This window comes from Dermacentor silvarum, chromosome 1 (genome assembly GCF_013339745.2).
Source record: "Dermacentor silvarum isolate Dsil-2018 chromosome 1, BIME_Dsil_1.4, whole genome shotgun sequence".
NCBI lineage: Eukaryota > Metazoa > Arthropoda > Arachnida > Ixodida > Ixodidae > Dermacentor > Dermacentor silvarum.
In genome coordinates this window covers 99536857-99562880 of record NC_051154.1, presented here as the reverse complement: position 1 = coordinate 99562880, position 26024 = coordinate 99536857, and the positions used below count along the sequence as shown (strand labels likewise).

The following is a 26024-nucleotide window of genomic DNA, read 5'->3' as shown; positions in this document are numbered from 1 at the left end:
GGAAGCAGCGGCGCTGTCCCAGGCCAGCCAATGAAACTGCCCACGCCGGCAAACGCCCGCTTCCCGATAATGGCAGAAAATGAAACTTCGGAGAGCTGGCGCCGGGCCGGCTGAAGCGGCGGCGGGCATGCATGGTGCAAGTGAGGGAGCTACGAGGGAGGGTGAGGGGAGCCACCGAAGCGGCGGAGTTGCCGAGGCGAAATGCGCTACCCCGCCGCCCTCCCTCCCTCATATTCCACGGTCTCCACGTGCGCCCTTCGCTGTGCCGTGCCGGCGCCGCCCACTCCCTGAAGTTTCGTTTACTACCGTTATCATGAAGCGAGCGTTGGCCGGCGTTAGCAGTTTCGTGGCCCTCACTCGCTATGCGCGCCGTGATATTTCACGACTCGCACTCAAGATTCTGGTTTCAGCCTCACTGGCTGTTCGTTCGCACCACGTGCCCTTCTCCTCCACTTCGTCTCTCTTTCTTCCTCGAGCACTCCTTGGGGCGCCCGTTTGAGGGGAGCATTCGCCGTCTCTGCTGACTTCCGCACTCCCAGGCAGCTGCACTGTAACCGGTATTTCGTTTCCCGCAACTGCACTATAAGCGATACGTGTATTGACCCTTTTCGCGGAGCAGTTTGTTTTAGAGAAACGAGATGGCGCTCACGGCGGCGTGCCATACCTCTCCTCAGCGACCGCGCACGAATACGAAACCATTACCGCTTCTACCTTGCTTCTGTGCGACCAGCTGTTGGAAATGCCACTGAGTTTTCGCTAACACACTGTGCTCCAATTACGCTAGATTGAATCATGTGGATTGAAGACGTGTGCAGTAGTTGGCTGCAAAAATAGTGACTGGCATGTTATAGAATGAATGTGTGTGGCCAAGTTCGCGGACCGCTGCTGCAACTGTCCGAACGTGTTAGCGGCACTTCGTGATGTACGGCTTTCCTCGAGGATACAGAAATATGCTCATCCGCCATCCTTGTATCGCTAACCTTCAAAAAAAGGGCTTCATCCCCAGAACGTTTGCAAGAGTGAGTACCACTCGTTGAACAATGAAAGAGGGAGAGCGCCGCTTCCTGTCAGTAAGTTTCACGCACGTTATCTATACACATCTGTCCCAAATGGCAGAAAAACTTACGCCCACTCTATCGCCGACGTATCAAGAATAAGTGAACCATTATGGGCGCACACTTGAACATATGCGAACTGTATACGCACAATAAATGACGGACTACACCTATGGCGCACGAATTGTCGAAGCTGAATGTTTCGCGACGGTCCACAAGAGTAAGCGAGTTACTAGCTGTAATATATATTTGCTACAAGGTATTACAATGTACAAAACAGCTACGTTTAAAGCCTTGTGCGCAGCAAGAACAAATCTATCGGAACTGAGCACACCCGCGAGCGATTAGTCAGAAAATAATCAGATAGTGGCCGCACCGAGGAACTTCACTGAGTCAGAAACTTACAAGCCACTGCTTCAAAATATTTGCCGAATAAAGAACAAAGAGCAAAATACACTAATCCTGACTGAATTCACGAGCGGAATGTTTGGCTAGCTTGGAATACATATTTAGCCCCACTTTTAGAACAAGCACCATTTACGCTGCTTGCGCCGTTTGGACATAGCCTAATTGGCTCTGAAAGCGCTTTTGTATGTTCTCTGAACCTGTGATCAAAGCTTCGTGTCGTCCACCTAGTCACCGTCTACGATATCTCCAAAAACAGGTTTTCTAAGCCGCGCTGGCGTCATACACTTCCATTGTAAACAAGGAGGCAACGGAGGCAGTTGAGGCAAGCAATGGACGCATCACCACGTGATCAAATATGGTAGCGCTCACGGTATCGCCGCGAAAAGGGTCAATACATGGAGTGATATGGGAAAATTAACAGGAGTCTGAAAATACCGCACTATATCCGGTCCTGCACTATAAGCAGTTACATTATAAGTGGTCTATACTGTAATACTTGTCGTAATATCCAGTCTCGAGTTTTTTGTAAAAATGACAAAAGATGTTAATTTCACAACCAACTAAGATCATCTATTGAACATGAAAGAACTGAACACTATGATGTTATGTCGAATTAGAAGTGTCATTAACAGCCAGAAAAAAAAAAAAAAACTGAAGAAGGGTAGAAACAAGGACTGGTTATCAAGAGAATGCTCCTGAAGTTGCCCACAATACACTCTGCAGGAACAGCAATTTCACTAATGAAGAACTAAATCAAAAGGTGAGGCAATAAGGGTCCTTCGCATGTGAAAATTTAGTCACTCTGGCTAACTGTGGTGGTGGATCTGCAGTTTCACGTGCATCTAGCATTCAAGGGCACTTTGCTGTGCACTGATTAAACGAGACAAACTTCTGAGCAGAGCATCCAACTGAAGTGAAGCAATGAAATGAAGCATGCTTCCCCACTACAGCTACTGCATGAACTTTTTAATAATTCCATAACACTGCAATAAACGAAACTACAGGCGGATGATGTAAAGAACACTGACATAATTTATCAGCTACAATAAAGTAAATTTAAAACTTGGCTGGCATGCTTTACATCAATGGTTTTTCTATGGCTATAAGAAGACTGAAAACACAAGATCTAGCACAATATCGGCTACAGTGATGCAAATGTTTGTTCACTTGCAGCTCAAAATATGTATTCTGGCACCAAAAAAGTTGAATTCTCGGCAAGAGCAACTCGAAACAATAGTTTTCCTACCATACGAAGGTTATGACCCACAAGGAAGTACTATACTCATGGAAAGAAACGTGACAGGGAAACTGAAGTAGAACACCCATTTTGCACAATTACTCAAGTGTGCAAGAAGAAGTTTAATTTGAAAATGTAGAGAGGCAATGTCACGCCGCTATGAACCTGGTCACTAAAGATGATGTGGACTGATCAAAGTGTATGAGCAAAAATTACGCTGATGTCACACAAACTGAAGACGGTGGAAATGAAAGTATCGCCGTTAGTTAGCCCTAAATTGATATATTTCATTTTGTGAGCACTGTACATTCTGGATGTGTGTGCATTTTAGTTATGCAGCTGGGTTCACAAAAAAATACTACCATATGGTTCGCTCAGATTCCCCCAATATCAGGCTCATCTTGGCTCACTTGGATTCACAAGAAAGCAGACCGCACGGGATCACTCAGACACGTGCTCAGAGACAGCTCTAAAGCGGGTGAGTGGGTTGGTCTATACCCCAATATTTTCTCCTGCTTATGGATAACAAGGATGCTGCACAGACAGATTTTGTCACATTACAAGTGTACAAAATATACAGAAAGGTGTTCAGACAAGGCGTAAGGAGAGTCATAGGGGTGTCCTAACCATATCTGTATAATTTTGTTCAGAGTACAAAGGAAAGCGGTGATTAGTTATGTACAAGCTGCTGTTTATGGCACCCCGCAGCCTGGAAAACAAAGCTCAGTTACGATTAATGGAGGGATTCTGCTATGTTATATTAACATTTTGTTCAAATAAACAAAGAAAGAAATTGCCGGGACACCCCTATGACTGCCCTTATATATGAATACACCCATAAGTTATTCTGCAACACACTTCCACAGCTGCATCAGCGGACATCAGTGCTAATCTGAAGATCTATTAGAATACCAATACAGTTGTCGACCGATTTTTCGGACTTGTTGGATATTCCGGACTTCATAAATGCACCGTCAGGGTTCCCATAAAGCTAATGCATTTTCGTGACTGATTTTTCGGAAGAATTTAGGCTCCTAAGTTCGATTTTCCGGACTAAATCGCTCGTTCCGAACAACGCTACCCGTTCTTGCAGGCCACCATGTTGGATTTTCCGCTGGCTTGCACAAGCTAGGCTTCCAGTTGCTCGTTGTATAGCCTCCATGATTGGGAGACACACAAGAGCGCGCACCATCCTCCCGTCTTGGAGCCCATACCCGCTTTTCCTTAGCTGACAAAATGCTCTAGGGGACGGCACTTTTTCTTTTATTCGGTCAGCACTATCGTCATAATCACTTTGCGAAATCCGTTTTTTATTACTATTTTTTTTAGGCTCGGTTGCTATTTTGCACGTGGTTTACACGCCTCGGAGACGTGTGTGGCTTCGCACTTGTGTGATCGCCGCCACCTCTGTGCCTTCGCGGGAGCCAAGTGGTGCAAAGCGTAGCCTCTGCGATCAGCTCTGGCAGCGTGCCATTACTGAGCCGTTACAGAGTTTGAAGGTTACACTTCTCCGCTAGGCTACGCGCCGAATGGGAATGAATGAATGAAATCAACTTTATTCAAGGTCCTGCTGAATGGAAAGGCCGGAGCAAATGATGCACTGCCAGAGCTGATGGCGGAGGCCACGTGCGAAGTAACGGAGCTCGTTTCTTCGATCTCAGCGGCGATAGCGGAGATCGCAAACACGGTGATGCTCTTGTCGACTGTATGTGGAGACGACGTCAGTCTTGCGGAAATCCACGCAAATCTCATCACCTCTAAGCGTAGTATGAGGCAGGGCATAATTAAAGATTTTTTTATGCCACTCTAAGCCTAATAAATTTTCTTTTTTAAGGTGAATGAGTTTTTCGGACTGTTCGATTTTTCTGACTATTTCTTGGTCCCCCCAAAGTCCGGAAAATCGGTTGGCGACTGTGCTATGTGTGAAGGTTTTATAGTATCTGTACATTGACAAAAATCAGCAGCCAAATGATAGTCCAGCCTTCAAGGCCCCTCTGAGTGTGGCTCACCAGTCATGTTCACTACTGGCCTCCATGGTGGCTTTGCATTATGGTTACCGAGCTGCTGATGCGAACTGGAGCAGCAGTGCACAGCATGTTGATGTATTGACAGTGGTTGTACAACGCAACGACACATAACATGCATAATTTCCAGTAGATGATGCGTCCTGTGCAGGCGACACAAGTTCCCATGCATACAGCAGTAGGACAATGCTGGATTCATATGGTGCTTCTGCAGTTGCTGCATGCTATGGCTCAGTAAAGAGAGCAACCAGGGGGATATTCTGTAAGTGTCCAATAAGTGGATTTCTCGTTTTGGCCACTGCAGGCTGGCTGGAGCAGTACGAGTGAGACGCAGTAGGCTGGGGGCGACTGCCTCATTCTCGCTCATACCCTGGCACAACCAATCAGTACTTCAGCAGCAGCCGAAATGGGCAGTCCACTACATGTACACTTACAAAATATCCCTCCAGATGGAAACAGAGCAGTATAGGTATGACAGCGACTAGTTTTGTCGATAGTCTGCCCCAGTATAAAGCAACCTTACATCACTTGATCACTTGCACTGTGCTAGCCTTGATACCCTGTTGGATTGGATGTGAGGTACCTATGACAGAAGTCTCAATTCATAAAAAGTAGTTGCAGTCAATTGAACCAGTGCAAGTGAGTGGAAGTGATATTACAGGGGTTCAGTGCTTTGTGTCATTTGGCACATCAAATATCCTGGCAGATGCAATTCGATAATGGTGCATAATGTTTGTGTGCACTTACACTGGATTGGTGAGGGAATATTATCACAGTCCAATACAGACATTATTCCAAAATGTAGGCTTGACCGCAGAACATCTGTCACTGCTAGCAAACTCGTGATCTCTCATTAGCACTAATGTCCACCTCTTAAAAATTTCTGGACAAAACTACTGACTACCTGAAGCAAAGGTCTTAGCAAAGGTCTTCACTTGAAACAAAAGCTGCAGCCCACAGCTGCAAACTCCAGCATATTGCTCTAGCCATACAAAGCAGCCGGATATGGAAGGCCACACCTTATGGATATTAATCAAGTAGCTATTCCACACACGCTATTTGGAATACAGCTACAGTTACCACAGTCAACCATCACACCATTCACACTTGTGACAATAAGAGATTAATGTACTACTTGTGCCACACATGTGCAACCAACAGGTAACTGAAACGGCACATGGGAATCTGTCTCAACAAATGATCACTCCAAGCACAAGTAATTGTCACAAAAATATCAGAACAATGTTAGAACCTCAAAGCACCACCGGAATTCCCCACATTTACACTAGCTGCTTCCTAGACTCCTATCTTATCAGTGTGCAAAGACACTCGTAGGAAACACATCAATAGTACGCAAAAAGTAAAAGCAGACAAAAACTGCACATCTGGTTAAGATATACCTCTCTACAGTTGCAATGCATTCTGAATTAACAAACTACACCATAAAAACAAGAGCACTGAAAATTTTATGTCAATGTGCACATTGTAGGAATACAGCAAACAGCAAAGACTGGTTTATTTCTGTGATTACATACTTATATATAGTAGAATCACGATAATATTAATTTCTCCGGACCTGTAAAAATATTTTAATCTGAAATTCGTATGATCCATAACAAACGACAACCCCAGCACCAATGTGAAAGTCAGACATTTTGCCTATTAATGGCGATTCCTTTAGGTTTGAGAAATCATTAATGGCTTTCTGGGCCATTCTTCCGTCAATGTTGTAGAGCAGATTATTTTGAAATGTTTAGCATCGTGCTTGTTTCTTCACCTGTGTTGTCAGTGCTCACTTGATGCCACAGTGAGTGCTTTTAAAGTGCACAAGTCTTCACTAGAATCATGGATGAACAATATTTCAACCTCTGATCTTGCAGTTGCAAGCCACAGCTATGCTCCCCTGAGGACAAGAGACCTCGCAGCACCTCAGAAATCAGCATCACCCACTCACTATGGCCCAGCATTTGAGAGAGTTCAAGTCATCCCTAAACAGAACGCAATGCACTTAATTCCTTCTGGCTGGGACTTTTTCAAAATTCTTATCACCCAAAAATCCGGACCAACCATGATCATATCGAGATTAGACAGCAGAAAATCTTGAATACAGTGGTTCTCCTATATGCAGTTTGAAATTAAGCAGAATGCACGAAATGTACACCTTAAAAAAAAAAAAAGTGGGCAATGATCTCACAAAAAGCCTGAACTTACAAGCCTTACAACATGGATACAGTGCAATGGGTGCAACTAGTGGAGGGAAAAAAAAAAAAAAAAAAAAAAAAAAAAAAAAAAACCAAAGCCATGCAAACAAAAGTTATCACGGCAGCAGAGACAAAAAAAAAAATTAAAAAAAAATCAAGTTCCAAGCAGTTATAAGGAAATAAAAATGGCAGTTAATAAAAAGTTTCTGCAGGAAAGGAGGGACAGCTAACAAAAACAACTGTTAGCAAAGTTCTAGTGGGTCTCTTGTGCTTGCATCATCTAGTTGTCACGTTTCATTCAATTTGCAGTGTTTGGACAGGCGAGCACATTAATAAATTGAATTTATGAATCTATACAGTGGCTTAATGAATGTGCTGCTTTCCTGGTAATTCAAATCAAGAATGAAAATTACAAGAAAGCAGCGCCTTCACATACAACTGCATTAATTTCCATACAACACAATCTGCTTGGATGCCTTTCCCCTGGTGGTTCCCTCCTCGCTCACACTTTGCTTGGCACGGCTCTACTCCGAGCCCCGAATACTGCAAGAAAAGTATGGTCTCTATAAAAACACTCACTCTTTAGAGCTGCTGTCCACAGCCATTTTGCGAAAGACATCCTCCATATCCCTGTGGGCAATTTCAAAAGAACTCTTTTCCTTGTCGAAGTTGCGCCGCTTCTCTTCTAGCTCAAGCTTCTGCTGCTCCAGCCCTTTCTTCATCTGCTCGTGCCTTCTCTGCAACTGCATTCACACCGTGCCAATGTCAGTCACACTATCCTCTTAAGTGTCAAGCGCAAAATTTTTTTTTTAGTTTTGTTTTGTAAAGCAGCTCCTGGGTGGAACAAAGTAGCAGAACACAGAATCTGATTTGAGATTTCAAAGATGGCCTATTACAAGAAGAAACCATTCATAAAAAAACCACACACATAACCACAGCAGATATTGTACAATATATATTCTTCCCCCGAAATGCCAAAAGACAAGGCATATTAAGCCAATTCATGCTGGACAGGTTTCTTAGCTTGTCACTATTGCAGTGTTGGTTTCGTATTTGTATCTAACGTGCACATAAATTTTTAGTAAGCTTTTGCAGAAAAAAAAAAAGAAATGCTTGTTAGAAGTGGATAAACAAGATATATAAACTGTAATAAAGGCTCAACATTGCAAACTATTTGACTACAATGTTTTCCATCTCCTCAAAAAGCATGACATCTACTACTCCATTTTGACTTTTCATGTCGCTTGGCTTGGTTGCTTGACGATGGCATTGGCCGCCCAAAGTGCTGGGGGCGACATTTATTACGTATTTTCGGTTTCTGCCAGCAAAAGTATGGCCTTTGATATCCGCTTTTGCTATCTAAAGATGATGTCTATGACGCGTTGCGGCCCTAAAATTCGTTTTGGCTCATAGATGTTCCGTATAAAGTCCAAGGGCGATAACACCGTCGCCGCGCGCCGTATACTTTCTTTCTTTCGCGCGCGAGAGACGCAGTCGTCGGCTCCCCTCGCACGCTTTCACTCGCACATACAGCATACGTCGCCCCGCGCCGTATGCTGTATGTGCGAGTGGAAGCGTGCGAGGGAAGCCGCGCGGCCATATGCTGAATGTGCGAGTGAAAGCGTGCGAGGGGAGCCGACGACTGCGTCTCGCGCGCGAAAGAAAAGCAGAGAGGCAGCGCGCCTCCTTCCGTTGCGCTCGAGGCACCAGCGAGGGAGCGAGGGGGGGGGGGGGGGGGGGGGGGGTAGCGGGCAGCGTTGTGCTCTGGCATCATACTGCGCGGCGGCGCGCGCGCGGTCCCGCGCGCCCTATCTTGAAAGCGATCTGCGTGGGGGTAGATTCTACGCAGTGTAGGTACGTCGGCGGCTCGTGGCTTTGTGCGTGCTGCGTGTTCTCGGCGCTCAGTTAGGGTTGAAGCGATAGACAACAGCACGAAGGTCACTTCGCTCGCTTCTGCAGCGGCGCTTAACTGCGCGTGTCCGCGCTCATCGAGTGTGATGTGTTCATGTTTGCCTGTGGGCGCTGACACTATGTTTGTTAATTAGTTAATAACCGAATGTTTACAAGTTTATACAGACGATAAAACTACTATTCTTACTTTGTATAGCTCACCGCAATCGATACTCCGGCTGTCGGGCGAAACTACTTTTTGTCGCACGTAAGAATTAAAATAATATTGTGTGCAGTTCAACACTACTCCCATTTCTCAATTTTTCCTGTTTAATAGGTTTCATACTGCAAAGTATTACATCATTAAACCGATTGTAATTTACCGTAAAAACCGGACTATAGGTCGAACCGGATTATAGGTCGACCCCTAACTAACTAATTCTAAAAATGAAAAAAAAAAAATCTTTTTCAACGGCAAAAGTACCGAAAGACACCCTTACCTTTAAACAAATGAGACTCAGCCGGTTGCACAATGGTGACAGTATTTAGACGAGGGTCGACTTTTCGCAATGGTTTTTTGAAAAAAAGTTCGACCTATATTCCGGTTTTTACGGTAGCTGAATTAGAGCAGATACTTGTCGCACTACTGTCTTTTATAATGAAAAACTGGGCGGAAAAAGCAGAGAGTTGGACGGTTCTGGCAACCCTAAATGAGTTATTGAGAAAAGCAGTTAACAGCACGATAGCAACGGTATGGCAAATACAAGGGCGACAGCGCAACGACAACAGTGATGAGAAGAGTGGAATGAGACCAATGACGACACTTTGTTGACCGACATCCAAGACAATGAAGGCGTGCCTTTGCGAGAGCAATGCTGAGAATACTGCGCTGAAAATTGTGCAGTGAATGACCATGCTACATGTGGTCAAAAGTGTCAAAATCTGTCTTTTTTAGCAATTTGACTATCTCCATTACTGTATGACCCTAAAATGGTGCACATCTCATCTTTAGTTCATTGATGCTATCTGTGCCATATATTATCTCAGTATCTTAACCTGCCCATGAGAATGATTTGAAGTGTGCACTGAAGTATGACATTACATTTTTTTTAAAACATTACTGCTTTGTGGAGTAAAATTTAAACAAAAAATTCATAAGCTTCTCCAAAGTATTACAAAGAGGCCTGCATCCATGTAAGCAACCTATTTGTTTTTCTTTTTTCAAAATTAACAAATTACCCAGCAGCAGGCAAGTGTCACTGAAGCACAGTGACAGGGAAGTGCACTACCATAAATCAAGGCAGCACCTTAAAAGGAGGAATGTTTAACCTCTCAGCGTCAATTACGTGCTGGTATGTTTCTGCGTTTATGTCCTGCCACGTTCCTTGACATTCCTTTTGTCAGCTAATAATGTAAGGATCACACCAAGAGAGCATTTGCCATTATCTGTGTCATTTTTTTTATTTCTGCACCGCCAAAAATAAACTGTTGTGTTCGTTTTATATTACCTGCGAAAAAACAATGAAGCTGGCGGTTGCGTCGCCTTGGAAAAAACTCGACATTGAAAAGATATTTCTCTTTTTTTTTAATGCCAATCTCTTTGTTTGAAACAATTTTTGTTATCATCAGGCGTTTTTTTGAAACATAAATACTTCTTGGAACACTTTCTTTTCTGACACATAGATGTTGTGCCACTTGGCTTTCCAATTTGGAAACAAGTTGGGCCGACGAACAACGAGGTGGGGGTGACAAATTCACAGGCACATGCGGTGCATATGTCATTCGAGCATGTGTCACTAAAATATATATATATTTTTTTCTTTTTGAACGGATGACAGCTCCCACTTTGGCCTGCCACGGTGACGGGCGAAGTGATACACTAGGAGAAGTCCCGTGGCAGTCTACTATGATACCATTGGCCCATAGCACCCACAGCCTTCCCGTTTTCCAAGTTACGGTGGAACAGAGTATAGGTGAGACTGAAATTTGCCATAAGCTTCCTGCCGTAGTGTTTTCATGCAAACACAAATACTTGCTATGGGAAAAGGTATAATAATGAGAAATGCAGGAGTGACTTACATCCGCTTCAGACTCCTTAAGCTTCTGCATCTTCTCGCGGACCTTCATCTCAAACACCTGCTCCATCTCTTTCTCCATGCGTTGCATCTTAGCTTCATGGTCTTTCTTTTCCTCTTCCATTTGGGCCAGTGGATTCCTGCAGGGCGACCATAGCCCCGAAATGGCCAAGTAGGTGACAAGAGAGAAAGTGCCCTGTTAGTATGTGCAAACATCATGTACAAGGACACATGCTGCATGCACATTTATCTCCACTCATTGTAGTAACTGAAGACTGCACTGCATGTTTCCATATGAATAAAACGGACAAAACCATTAATCTTGCGGGCTACATATGTACCGGTTAGTTCAGCGATGAAGTCTCTAATTATCAAAAACGCGTTCAAGATGAAATTATAATTTTTGCTGTACAAGGTGCATAGCAGTGGCACACATAAACTGTGAGATATGTGCATTGATTTCATGCACACGTGATAACTGCAGAATTGAAGCTGGCCAATGCTCGAGACATGTCCCCTTGGTAGAAATCCAGAAACTAGCACAAGTTACAATATATGCATCCCCGAACTAGTGGCTTCTGATCTACCATTGCAACAGGTGCTCTCAAGTAACCAACTCCAAAGCTACTTAGTGAAATTAGGTTAAATTAATGGGTCCCTCACAAGGTCTGGGCATTACAAACAAACAATGTGTGTAGATCCTGTGGTGATGATCGTGCCAAAAGAAATATTATGTATGTCATGAAAACAGCTAAAATTTAAATGAGAGCTTGTGCCCCCTTATTTTTTAGTATTCTAATTAAGAAAGACAACGTCACAGGTTTAGCCTAACAGATCATACTTTCCACCTGCTACATCAGGACAGGACAAGATGCTGCATAGAAATATCCAGGTGCAACGTGAACAGCATGGGGATTCCAGTGAATGAGAGAATGCAAAAGCACCATCGTAAATGTGCCGTGCAGCAAGAAAGAATAGAGAAATAAAGAGGTAATGCTTGTGGTGTAAACCTGACATGGCCTCTTGCCTTTGATATGGAAGAATGTGGGGGTGGAATGTCGCTTGTGGACACTGGTTGAGGCAACGGGAGAAAGCTGCTGCTGTAGAGAGGGTACTTTGCCTTTTGCATTATTTGCTCCTATGGTTGCTATTACTAAACCTTTGCGAAAAATTCACGTGATAGAAAACTGCCTGACAGTGCTTTAAAACTCAGTGAATAATAGAAATTTCCTATGAGGTCTAGTCTTACAAAGTTACAAGCTATTACTGCCCAGTTTCTGCTGTCTGACATTGCTTTATGCATCTTGGCAGGGAAAAATTAGAACTTAAATCCGCTACTTTTAATACTTGGAGACAGTCATCGTAGAAGCACTTCATATGTGGCAGCGGTGAAGATAATCTGCCGGAATCATTCTATGAACATGGTTTACACAGAATCAAAGTGTAAACTTGCTTACGGCAATTTTCAGGGTCCAGAAAGGTCTCTGACAAAGGAATTCAAGAATATTTAAGGGCTTTGAAGGCCCTGTCGTGCTAAATTCATTGACATCGAGGGTTGCAACACGTAGCAGCACGATTGCAAAGCTAAACTGATGTTATTTATGCACAAAATTTATTACACTGTGTGAAAAGAATACATTGTCACATGTGAGTATTAACCATGCTCACAGTAAGTTCAAAAGAGCTCTTGCATATTTCCTTTTACTCCTTGTTGTTTTGATTTTCACTGTGTTCCATATGCCTCTGGCCTTCAAATGTATGCGATGTTAGTTAAAATCTTTCCAATCCATGGTGTGCAGCTCATGCAGCACTGTCATTTGTCTGTTTTAAATCCAGAAATTGCTGCTTTTTCTTTTATGTATGCAGTCCTAGTGAATTGTAGACGACATGGCAGATAAACCAAATGCAATAAGATGCGAGATGAATGAAGTGTCCTTGATATTGTAAACAACGATTTGACAGTTCAGGCTGCAACTTCTCCCTCCGGTTCAATGGGTCCAGATAAGGAGCAGTGTCTATACCATAGTTCAGTGCTTAGCATTTGATAATCTAACTTAATGACGGCGCCAAAAACAAATATATTTTAGATGCTTATAAATTTTACACTTTGGATCCATTTGAGAATCTAGCTTCATGATTGGGGGAGAAAATTAAGAAAAGTGTTCAAGCTCCTATCAAAAAGTTGAAGCTTGTTTTCTATTAAAAACCCAGAACAGCGATGTAACCACCAAATGAATGTGCCAATGCACCAGCTTCTCTGCTTGCAACATCCAGTACAGCTAAATATCCGAAATCTCATGCTACAAGTCACATGCCCAAGTGAGCACACTTCTTTTCAGTGAAAGAAAGCGATAACACACTGATGTGAGTGATATGCTTGTTTTTATCTGAAAGGCCTAAGTATTCCCTTGGCTTTCTCCGACTCCCCTCACAGAAAATATGGCATTGCATTAAACAGGGCACCCGTAGGAGAACATCCTTCATGCACCATTTCAGTCAATGCGATTGCATACTCCTTTAAGTGTAGCTGACGCTTCTTTGGCAGCAGAATACAGAAAAGAAAAGAAATACTTCAAGCCTCTCAGTCAAAGAAGCATAATGACATGTGTATGTATTACCGACTCCAACTGAAAAAGAGTGCTTATTTGGATGGTGGCTTATATATAACAATAACTATCAGACATTGGTTTGCACAACATGTGGAGTTAAAGTAGGTACTGCACTGGCATATACGCTTGGTACTTTTGATCTTCAAGAGTTTTTTTAAGGCCCCATACAGAGACCGAACGTTGTTTTCAAATGGTAATTATGCATCACCGTACATGAATTTGCTAATTGCAGGAAACAGCTTTACCTACATTGACTATATGGTGCACAATATACAGTAACAAGAATGTTAGTAAGCAGGTGTTATAAACACAGATCTTATGAAATGCTGACCATTGCAAGAGCAAATTTTTGTGTTTCTATGAATAAAATTTAGAACAGTATAAAATAGCATTAAAGTGCAAGTAAATGGCTGCCTTCAACATAGTTCTTTCTATAAACAGAAAAAAAAAAAATGCTGTTGTCAATTATTTATCAATATTCTAGAATAGCTTTGCCGACCAATGTAATAAGATTGCCCTAAGAATTCTATGCATTCTAATCTACCTCCTCGTGCATGCGTTTTTGTGTAGCAGTATGGCAATACCTAATACAGCAGCTACTCAGAAAATTATAAAGACAGCTAGTGAACACTTAATAACACCTCTAAAATTTTGCTTACCAAAATGTATGTATGCTAATATCCTATCACATACACATAATAGCACATATTGTAGCAGTTACTGCACATGACTGTGTTTAAAAATTTCACTAAAATATCATTAAATTAAGTGCAAAACCTTGTGAAGATGCCATTTCATCTGAGTTACGCTAAAAGTACAAACTTGACACGCTTGCAGAGAAGGTGAAAGTGGATAGATGCTATTGACGCAGCAGCAAGTCTACAAAGCCGAGTCCTGAAGTAAGCGAAATACTAAAACCTCATACTTACTGAAGCTGGAATTACATAATGGTACCAGAATCTGTGCTAATCACCACACATTACTTTAAAGACGTCACTGCATTAACCATTGCGTCCCAGTATATTATACCGTGCTTCAGATGCCACAGGGACAAATGGCAACAGGCTTTGAATTATGTGGTGTGATTATTGTAATAAAGATGGCAGTTTCTTTTCGCCCTTCTCATTATCATTTCATTTAAGAGCAGTTTTATGAAGTCAGAAGTTTGCCATTGACTACTTTTCCAATACAGTTGAACCTCGTCATAATGAAGTCGCATCTGCTACAAAAATACCATCATTATCTCCGATATTCTCGGTAAGCATACAAGCTGACATTGGGGGTCACGACCAGGTCCATGTGAAAGAACCTGCAGAATTTAATGATTTTAGATTTTGGATTTTATTTGATCACACAAGATCAGCACAATGAATTGCCAAGGTTGCAGTCAAACCAACCCAAAATGCGCACATGCGTGTCCAAAATGTGCAATTTCAAGCTGCTCTTGCCGAGTACAGCTGCCGACAAATTTTTGGACACAGAGAAGGCCGCGCGTAGACCCAAGCCCTTAATACTATGGCTGTATGTGTGATGTCGTGCTTTACTGCCGATGAAGTCTGCAGTTGCCAGCGAGCTTCCCACAACGTAGTGTTGCCAGCAACTCCCTGCTGGCCGTTGACAAATTTTCGTCGCAGCCGCACTGCCACTAGGCCTAACCAGCACCGCTTCCTTGGAAGTGTGTAACCAAAGTTGCAATTTGGTGCAGAGTCAACATGGCGGCAACCTTATACCTCTGTCACATGAGCACGCCCAAAAACTTTTTTACGCAAGCGGTCTTCTACCAAGTTGAAAGACTTTTTAATGAAGAGGTGTTGCGTAGCAGACACACGGGGTAAGGCACCAGCGGCGTGCCGGCGATATGCTGGCGAACAGCGCCGCGAACGGCAGCTGTCAGAGCACTGGCATGTGAAGCAGACGACAGGACGAAGGCGCTCGGTGCTTCCAGTGATTTGGCACTGCGGGTTTTAAGGGCTGAAGCACCGAAAAACGTATTTTCGTGTGTCGTCACAGAAAGGTCGTCACTTGTAGGAGGCTGATCACATTCGTGGCATCAGGTAGTATATAAAGCAGAAAACGAGCGCAAATTGCGATGCAAGTGCACCACGCGAACGGAGCTCACAGCGGCAAGCTAAGACGTGGAACTCCAGCAGTTATATTCCAGATGTTATTTTGCTTTGCATTATAACATTACCGCGTATTTAATCATGGAAATATGCGAATGACACAAAAATTATGGACAGAAAAAAAGGAGACATATGTCTTCCTTATTCTGTTTCTTCAGCGGCTTCACCGATCGCACGTGTAAGTTCCCGCTCTCTGTCCATTGTAGTTCTTTTATCTTTGCAATGCTTCCCCATTCTTAATTGCTTATAAACTAGCCCAATCTTCTGTCACGGCCCATTTTATATAGCTTAGCGCTACGGGAGCCGTCGGTGGTGGCGAGTGGGAACACGCCACTGCGTTGGCGTTCGCCGTCGATGCACAGCACAGTCGTGTGCCGGACACAACCAGAGTTGGGAATTGCTAGGAAGGAAAATGTACATTAAAAGAAAGACTGATACACTGATAAGACAGCAAAATGACTACAAATCTGAGTGTTCGCCTTCGGTGCCCAAACTCCGGAGCCGTTACACTGCGGAGGCGAAGACAGGCAAGTGGGACACGAAGCTCTTGCGTACATTAACGGCTCTTTTATTAACGTTAGAAGAACTAGACCATAGCAAATCAGCGTCGGAAATGTACAGTGACCAGCGATTAAAGCACTGGCAGCACGCGGCTGCCGCCTTTTTTTTTTTTTTTCTTTTCGTGCCATAGGTGAGCGCCATGGGACCAAATGCAGTCATAATGCGTTACGAAGGTTCTCGCTTTCACTCTACACCACAATGCATCAGTTTGGTGTCCCCAGCGCTTACAGTCAGTGCAAAAAGCACTGGCGACCATGCAATTCGAGTATCGCGTTTCAATTGCTGAGCACTGAACGCGCTGTTGCCTACAGACCGCACATATACAGACTTTCTGCCTGAAAAACACAATGCCGCGATGAACAATGGTTAAATTGAATGGCCTAATCAGCTTCCGTCATGTTTCAGTAACTGTTGGTGCACCCAAAAACGCAACATGTTTGATCAGACTTGGTTTCACGGCAGCGCCTGCTACGCGCGGCCCGGCCGCCACATGCCATTACATTCGCGGCGCCGCCGCATGAAGGCGCCACCGGTCCAAATTCATCCCGCGCCCGGTGCCTATTATACTATGGCTCTAAGGATAGGTGGCGATGCCACAAGAAAGTCCAAATAAGTGCACAGGTCTGAAAAAACATGCGTGTGAAAACTGTTCGGCGATTGTATTTTACATTTTTGCTATCACAATACATATTTTGAGCCACGTGCAAACAAAAATTTGCTTTGCTATAATCGATACAATGATCTATCCCACATATTTTGTTTCACTATAGCGGGATAATACCCTGCTGAAAAACGCATGACCAACAAAATTTTAATTGTTTTTTGTTGCATCAAATCATTCATTATATCCTTGTTCATTATATCGAGGTTTGACTGTGCTCAATGATACTAAAGTCTGCAGTAAAAGCTGCTTCACTTTCAGAACCTTGCAAGTGATACCATTTTAATTTGCAGAGAGCCACTCCTGGCTTCCTTTTGTAGCTCCAATATCACACAATAAATGCCACCTGCTGCAAAGCTGATAAATAAATCGGACGGACTTTTGCACAATCACAGGGGTTTTGACATGCCAATGATGAGTGGTTAAAAACAAAACATGATTAGTACTTTTAAGAACTGCTTCAGTATGATATGGCATCCACATCCTTAGTCACAGCACAATAGTAAATTTTTTTTTTTAACATGGTGGGATAAGACGACATCGGAGGCTTTGAGCAACACAGCACGTTACGAGATGGGAATTGCATGAGGAAACATCTAAATGCAGAACATGAGCATGCCACGAGTGAAAAGAATGCAAAGGGATTTCGATGCCTGCATCTTTTTCCCACATGAAACCTAATGCTTCGAAACAAAGGGATTATCTTCACAGGAGCCTTTTCTTTTTTTCTATGTACATCAGTTAATCTCACTGAGGTCTGCACCATCTATTGGTAATTTACTTTTTAATGTAAAGTACCACACATTCATTGAAGTAACCGTTAATAAGAGCAACCCCTTCTTTATACTTCTACATTAAAACTCATTCGAACCCAATTTGAATAAAAGCCCTTTTCTTAGTTGCAAGCACTTAAGCCAATACTAAAACACGGCGTTTTAGCACAGTGATGTGAACAAGACATGCTATAGCAAGCATAAAACCACAGGCAACACACTACAGTTAAATCTCATCCTAAGGGAGGTAAAAAGTGATTTTTGCCCCCCCCCCCCCCCCCCCCCCATAGACACTACTTTGTTCATTGTCTCACATGACCCTGACAGCTGATAATCTACAAGTGCATTGCATTTTATGATAGATGAATCAATGCCATTCCCACAGTCTGCCCAACAGCTGAGTGACTGCATGCACAACAAATATTTCTCAGTGCTTGCACTGATACGGGACTTTAATTGTACTCGAACTCAAAAACTCACTGAATGCATGAACTGGTTTATTAAAAGAAAAGGTGCCTTTTCTGCTGTTCTCACTATTAGTGTATTCTAATGGCGGAGTTGGAGCAACGTTTACTGCTCTTTTTGGAGCAAGTGTGTTCCAATGACAGAGTGTAGGAGTGAGTTGCGTGTTCCAATAGGAGATCGAGAGCAGATGACCCCGCATGGGTATCCTGGGTAACTCAAGAGTCCAGTAGAGTAACTTGCACTTCATTTCTCATGCCAATGCTCCTGTGGCATGAGTTGTGTTCCAATTGCAGATTTAGCGGAAATGCTCTACACCAGAAAGAGGTGCTTGCTCACGGAGACGGTCGTCTGCTTCGACTCTGCCATTTTAATTCACCATATGTTAAAAGGACACTGAAGGAAAATACTAAGTTAACTCGATAGCTTATCTGTCTAGAAATCTATCACTGTTTTCTGGGCGCCAATATATGACTGTTGTGTAGAAAACTGCCACCGAATGTCCTGCTGCAGCTCCTCAATTTGAATCGCCCATGCCAGAACTGAGGCCACGACGTAGCCTCCACGTCACCTCCTCTCCTGCTATCTGCGAATCAGCCACTCTTTCAAATCACGTCAGCGGCGTTCCTCGAACTGCCCGCCTCCCACCTCAGTTCAGTCTCCTGGCTAGCAGGTGGCATTAGCCATCCAGTGCCCTGATGTCACACCACGCGTCATACGAGAGGTACCATACTCCACAATAGCTGGCACCACTGATTTTCCATTTTCATCATTTTCTGGCTCACAAAAGCTGTTCTCGCTACGAGTGACGAATTCATTATTACAAAAGCTTAGTCTTTCGATCTAGCTCGACAAATATAGTCAACGTCGAAAAAAATAAATGCATCCTTTTTACTGCTCCCAAGGGCTCATATCCGCCACAAGCCCGTCTGAAATAACTCTGAAGGCCTGCCAGTACACTTATTAGGCATACTGACACTCGTACTGCGACATGAGAAGGCGGGTGCACGCGTGTATAATTAAAGAATACATACTGTATCAGTGACAATGGCCCCTTTCCATTCTTGATATAATTCACCGCAACACAGTGGGCACGCTTCACCATGTGACACTGCTGCACTGCGGCGAAGCTGGCTTTTGCATTATGCAACGCTTGACCCTTGACCTACTTTCCGTGCTTCGAAGACGTTCGCAAGGATGACAAAGGTGGAATAGGCGCTATTGCTGACAACGGTGCATTCTTTCAATGAAAAACATGGCACCGAACAGCAGAAAGCTTGGTAGCGAACGTCGAAGCAGCTAGGCCTAGCATTGCCGTGACAGTGGAGTTTGCCGGCTTGCGTCACAACATTTGTTGCAGCAGAAGCGTAACTATGGGATGGACAGCGCAGTTCGCAGCTTTGAAACCGGTCAGGGCACAGCATGGTATTGGAGTGTTCAATAACAGAATGAATCTTTTTCAAACAAGTGAGCCGACGCTTACGCTTTCCCTTCTGCGTCGTGGTCCTTGTTTAGTCGCCAGTCCTCAAATCACCGGCGACTGCATTTTCAGTGCTCGTACAGCGATATTACTAATGGAATTGCTGTAAGTTTGCGTCATTCTTTTGCCTGTCCATAGAGACTTAGTTAAGATGTGCTCGTCGCCATGGTAGGGCGAGAAATTTGTTTAATAAATCGAGATCCCATAAACTACATGTCTTCTTCAGATTGCTGCTCCAGGCGATCTGATGCCTCGCTCAATTTCACCGCCGATGCTTCATAGGCTTCATCGCCTCTCTGCTCTCGCGCGTTTTCTTCGCTTCGAATGTCGTTACTCCAGCACAAAAACAAAGCCTGTTGTTTCATGCTGAGAACGTGTCCAGCGGCGTGTAACGTTTGTCGTATGTGAAAGCGAACAATTTTGCTATTGGCTTGAAGTAACAAAGCAAAATTGGCGCCATTTCAGTTACTCTAAGCAAGAGCGAGCATGCAATTTCAAGCTAGCACAACGCGGGCAGACCGGTCCCTCTGTGCCAGTGTTGACTCAACTTGCTTTGCGAGGGACTGATAGTTCTCGCTCTGCATTTCAGCAAAATATGAGAAATCTACGCCTAAAGGGTTGCTCGGGCTTTCAAAAACAGAACTATGCCCTCAAGCACCGTTTTACAGCACCATCTAATGTGGCATTGCGTGGACCAGCGGTTGCATTAGCTCCACGGTGGACCGAGTCGAGAGATCGTACTTCCATGGGTTGGTGTCTATACTATTGAATACCTTCCACATTGACGTGTACGGTTTGCTTAGGCAACGGGACAGCCTCGCTTTCAGGCAACAGCGAGCTATTGTGCTGGTGCCGAGCCAGACCCCGCGCTTCTGTATGATCAATGTAAAATGGTGACCGAAGTTTCGGATGCTGTATGGCGTCTCGCTCGATTTTCAAACATAATGTGTACATTGGTGCGGACACAGCAGCCGTGAACAATTCCTCGCTATTCGATTTGTCGCCCGCACTTTTCTTGGCACGGCAATTTCATGGCGTAAGAATGGCGTACGGCCAAGATTTTGGTCGACTCGGCACCAAACGGACAACTTTCGACACTGGATACTGACAAAGTATCGTGTGGCTGTGACAAAAATTCGCTGCCAGCTGACGTGGTGGTGCGCAAGTCGTTGCAGCGAGATGGCCTCCCAATATGTTCAGACCAGCAAACCACTTCAGTGATCGGACGTGAGATTACAGGCTAGACTGGTGGCCGGAAGCAGAGATTCACTCCGCGGGTGACATGTGGGCAACTACCATGAACATTTCGCTAAGTTTGTTTTTGCACTTACTGGACGAAACGGCAAAATTTCACGTGTAGGCAGAATGCTCCGAACAATTCGCTGATCACAGCCTAATCTGACAACACTACATGTGCACAGTCAAAGGTCACACACGTATACCTGCACTTCACGATGGTGCGCAGCGCACATCAAGCTGCACAACAAGCGAGCCGCTACGGCAGTGTCGACTATCGCAGTATTTCATGTAGATGGTTATCAGTGAATCACAGGGAAAACTAAGCACATTTTTCATACCACTGGCGGTAACTTTTTTTTAAAAACGTGCTTTATCTTAAAGGCACATTTATAAGAGCAAGATCACGCTGAAGGTTTTCAAAACGCTTCTGAATTCTGCACGTAGCACTTACAAAAGCTTCCGTGCTTTTTTAGAACATCTTAACACACCACCACTTCGTTGCAGTCTACAGAAAGGACTGCAATGAAAGGAGGAGGGGACAGGGGAGGGGGGGTCATTTTTAGTGTTTGGATTGAATTTATGAACCAGGTGACTACTTACTGCTTTTACATTGCATTGCCCCATATAATATAGTTTGAAATCACTTTCATAAACCTGCTCCGAAATGCATTTTTGGCTGCTCCAAAAGGGAATGGGCCAGTAGCATCACTGCATTGCCAATTTGGGTTTCAATTGGGGACAATACATTAAAACAGCAGAATGTTTCTGGAGCTTTAAAAAGAAATGAAAATGTTAAACTGAAAACTTTCTTTTACTCTTGGAACATATAATCTTCACAGCTCAAGTTATGTTTGAATGTTACGACGATTTATTTGCTGTATTATTTTTCTTTGGCTGCTAGGTGGTATCACATGTGGACAGTGTCATTTATCGTCTGCTGCATGTTGACTGCAACTGCATGTTCACAGGTCCATTCCATTTGCCCTGCACTTGTGAACGTGTTCTCGCCAGTTCAGTGACAGTTCGTGCTCGTGTGGAACCAGCAAGACCTACCCAACCACTGCACTCAAAAACGAAGGCCGATGTGTAGATGCCATCATGCTGAACTGGTGAAACGAATAGCGAAGTGCAGCACCTCATGAACTAGTGCAGAAAGTGCAGGCAACTCGAATGGGCCAGACATCTCATCCACCCTTCCGTCATGTCACGTAAGAACGTTCCCTTGGCCTGCATGCGTCTCAACGCCAGCCTGCTTGTTGCTTTGATGGAATAACCATATCTGATGAAAGATATGGTTATTTTTTAGTAAGAAAAAAAAAATGCCGCAGTTTCACCCGAAAGGTGAAGCATCGAGTGCATTAGCAAATTATTAGGCAGCTATACGAAGCAAGAATCACTGGTGTGAGGAAGAGCAGCAGCAGCAGCAGTGACTGAAGTAGCGAGAACACGGTGCACACGAAGCCATCAGCCCTCGGCGTACCTATACTCCGTACCCACCCGAAATCACTTTCAATATAAGGCCGGTGCAATATACAGCCGCCCCCGGAGTGGACCCCCCCTCCCCCCCACCCCATCCTCCTCCCTTGCACGTGTGAGATCAAGACACCATCCCACGCACGCTTTCACTTGCTGTCAGAACGCTGGCCTGACGAAGAACGGCAGCAGCAGTGAGCTAATTTCCCTACGTGCTGCCTCTTGCTTCAATGCGAACTAGGTGTGCAAGAATACAGCACACATGAAGCCATCAGCTACATCCGGTCGGCAAGCCTTTGAACCCGGCACCAATTGCCTCCAAGATAGGAGGCGCGCGGACGCGCTCAGTCGATGCAGCAGGAGTAGAAGTGGAGATGCACCACAGATTCCCCAGGAAGAAAAATTATTCTGAATGCGGCCAATTTTGTGAATGTGGTGCAGGACGTACATGTTTACATGTGAACACATCAGTCTGCATTTCAGTCATTTTCATGCTGTTGCTAGACAGAGGAAAGTATGGCGAAAGCTTGCACCAAATTTGCATCTCCTGGCAACTTGAACAGAGGTTGACCACTTTTCGTCAACAAAATGATCACGGTTTTGCAACTTTCATTGTGCAGCCCTTCTCTCGCTTCATCGTGGCCCGCGTCTGCAGAGACAGCGAGGGTAGAGCTGGCGGATAATTCCGAGTGACAAAAATTCCTCACAGAAGACAACAAAGCCGCCCGAGACCATGCCACGGTTTATTACGGTAAGTAAGAAACGGACATGTGAAACGCACACAGTGTACACACAAATGTGCAGGCTCACCAGCTTCGGCTTGGCTTGTTCGAATTTTTAATGTTCGAAATTGGTTAAAGATTGCAACAGACTATAACATAAAAAAAGCCCTCATAAAATAAGCGTTCTGGTAATTTCTGGTGTGTTCCACACCTCCTCTCCACCAACTGTCAAGGCAGGGCTTTGTTTGCTTGATGGCTCATTGATGACGACAGTGATCAAAGGCATTACCTTTGTATTTGTCTTGTCTGCCAAAGTTGCCTGCCAAATATTGTCTTGCCTGCCAAAGTTGTCAGAATCTGCATTGCCATCTCATACTAGTGTCACATGGGTACTTTCAATCATGATAAAGCCCAAGCAGGATTGAATTTTTTGATTACGATTGGCTTGATTTTGCAAGCTTGCACAAAGGAGTCAATAGAGATAGAAAACTTTGATCCCGATCAAAAGTGCCCGTGTGCCGGCACAAAAACTGAATCGGTGGTAATATGGCACTGCTGCTGCCATATTGAAAAAGTAAATGAAATTATCAGCTTTGCATATAAGGAAGACTAAAGCTTTTGGGAAAAAAGTCTCACCTTACTTTCAAATAAATATGGCATTTGAATAATCTCATATGCAGCTATTGCACATGAAATCGTAATATTGTGACGAACTCTGTGTTAGTAGTACAATGATGAAAGTAACATTAGGTAAAGGATATGCAAGTATTGAAACCTGTAAGCCCAATTTTACTATGGACTCCAAGTTCCTTAAACATAATGGTTCACTACAGGATTGTTCAGAAATTTGTTGCAGCTGTAAAACTGCAAGCACTGCAAATAAATGCATTCTTTCTTGACAACCAGGCTGAACAAGCAGCACATAAACTCGTTCATTCACAGCTTTCAGTGGTGTTATTACATTGTACAGACCGTTTCTCAAGATAAATAGCTTAAAAGTAACCACAGCCTAAACAAAGACTCCAGCAAATTAAGTACTTATTACATTTTTTCAACTTGTTAGAATCATTTAAATGGATGGAATACAGCATACTGGCATAATACATTCCCTTTCTATTCATGATGAAGTTACTGCCTGTGCATTTTTGACTCCATAAAAATTATTAAGTAGTTTTTGTCTGCCGACGGCATGGAAAGCCCCACTAATGCTAAAAACTCTAAAAATAGCTCTTATACTATTCCTACAACTGATCTGGCTTAGGGCAGGCATTTCTAATTCATGCACATCATTTTGGAAGAACGAAAACTTCCCCCAGCAAAAAGCATTAAAAAAAAAACAGGGGGAGACAACCATGCCTACAAAATACACAGAAGACTGTGCTACAATACAAACTTTACGCCAAGCAAGACATCATCACATGGAACTAACATGCCAAGTTTTTTGCACATGCTTATGATGCCTCCATACACTTGAGCAAAAGAGCAGCAAATATGCAAACAAAAAGACAAAGCATAATGCGAGGTTCAAGTACAAAAGATTTTCCAGTACACCAAGACAGAGGAGAAAGAAACAAAGACAAAGGCACAGCGTTCCTTAGAGCATTTAATTTTTTTTTTTTAATCTCAAACACAAGCTCAAAAGATGGCACTTACCAGAACACCATGTAAGTGTTCAGTATCCTTTGTGGGCAAGAACTAGCAAACAATCAGCGTGTCAATTCCACTGCCTCTTTTGTCTTTACTGAGGAACACGCAACATGACAAGGTAACATAATGAAGGGTTAGACTACAAGCGAAGAGAGGAAAGACAAGCAAATTTGTCGAGAAAGAGAAAGAGGAAATGAGAAGGAAGCATCTTTCACTCTACGCACACAGATCCAAGCTGTGCTCATAAGCAGAGTGCGACTTGAGTAAACACAAGCAAAACTAAAGGAATACAAGCCAGCATAAAGAAGGAATAGAATGCAACAAGCCTTTAGCACAATGATGCAACTAGTTCACGATCATGGTATGTCCTGTACTTCCATGACTCATTTTTCCATAAAAAGCTGCCCATATGCGAACACAAACCCTTGCTTTGTTAGCACTGGTGATAATGCCTATGCAGGAGAACACTACTGATAAAGCCATGTGAATGGCAAAATCTTGCATTACACGGCAGTGTGCAATTTTGCTGTTTGCGAACTACTGCACTGTACAAACGAACAGGAACATGACTACATAGCTGTTCTGTGGTAGTTTACCATGACTTTTCTAAAGTGTGACAAATTCCTACAAGAACACCAGAAGTACATGGTAGAAACTAGGAAGATTTCACTGTTAACAGGGTATGATCTAGGGAACTCCTCCGTTCAAAGTGCAAAGAAAAAAAAAAGTAAGAAAAGGTTATTAAAACAATAAAAACTCCATGATAGAAAATGCAGACAAGGCACCAAATGCTACCTGAACAGCAAAAGAAAAACCAACCAACTTCTCTACACGAATTAGCATGTAAAGCAAGAAAGAAAAGTAAAGACTGATGGGCTAAAAAGTAGCGCAATTCATGCAGCACCAACTCAAGGTTAAAAAAAAACAAAAAACTGCTCTTTAACGCAAGGCCACAAAGCCCAGTCGGAAGCTAAATAGCACCACTGCAACATTATTTTATTTATTTATTTTTTAAACCTGAAACATGTGCATCAATATCAGGTGCTTAAAACAGTTGTATGAAAAAAAAAAAAAAAAAAAAGGAGATATAGTGGAAAGTTTGGTCTTCATTATCTATTGACAATTGTCAACTATGAAAATGGCAAAATAGGCAAAACATTTTTTCCAAGTTATTTAGGAATACCAATAAATACTCGGAGGTGAATCCAATCAAAATCCAATCAATGTAGGAAGAATCACTATTTAACTTTTACATACTAGAGAGTTTTTGACAGTCCGAACAGCTGTTACTACTTATGGAGTACCAATACACTAGAGGCAAATGCAGCAGCAGCACTGGTAACAAGATCTTGTAAAACTTCTCAACCACAATGCATTAAAAATG

The 26024-nt window shown here is 43.4% G+C and overlaps 1 protein-coding gene across 3 annotated transcripts in view; it reads right to left on the bottom strand.

Annotated features, from left to right (window-relative positions):
* The window catches only part of LOC119433396 (septin-7-like), a 95499-nt gene that overhangs the window by 13191 nt on the left and 56284 nt on the right, over positions 1–26024 (bottom strand). For all 3 annotated transcript variants that reach the window (XM_037700591.2, XM_049671583.1, XM_049671579.1), the window contains exons 10-11: positions 10895–11030; positions 7505–7668 (exon numbers count right to left, since the gene is read on the bottom strand). In XM_037700591.2, the coding sequence (XP_037556519.1) occupies positions 7505–7668; positions 10895–11030 (300 nt within the window). The remainder of the gene's footprint in view (positions 1–7504; positions 7669–10894; positions 11031–26024) is intronic.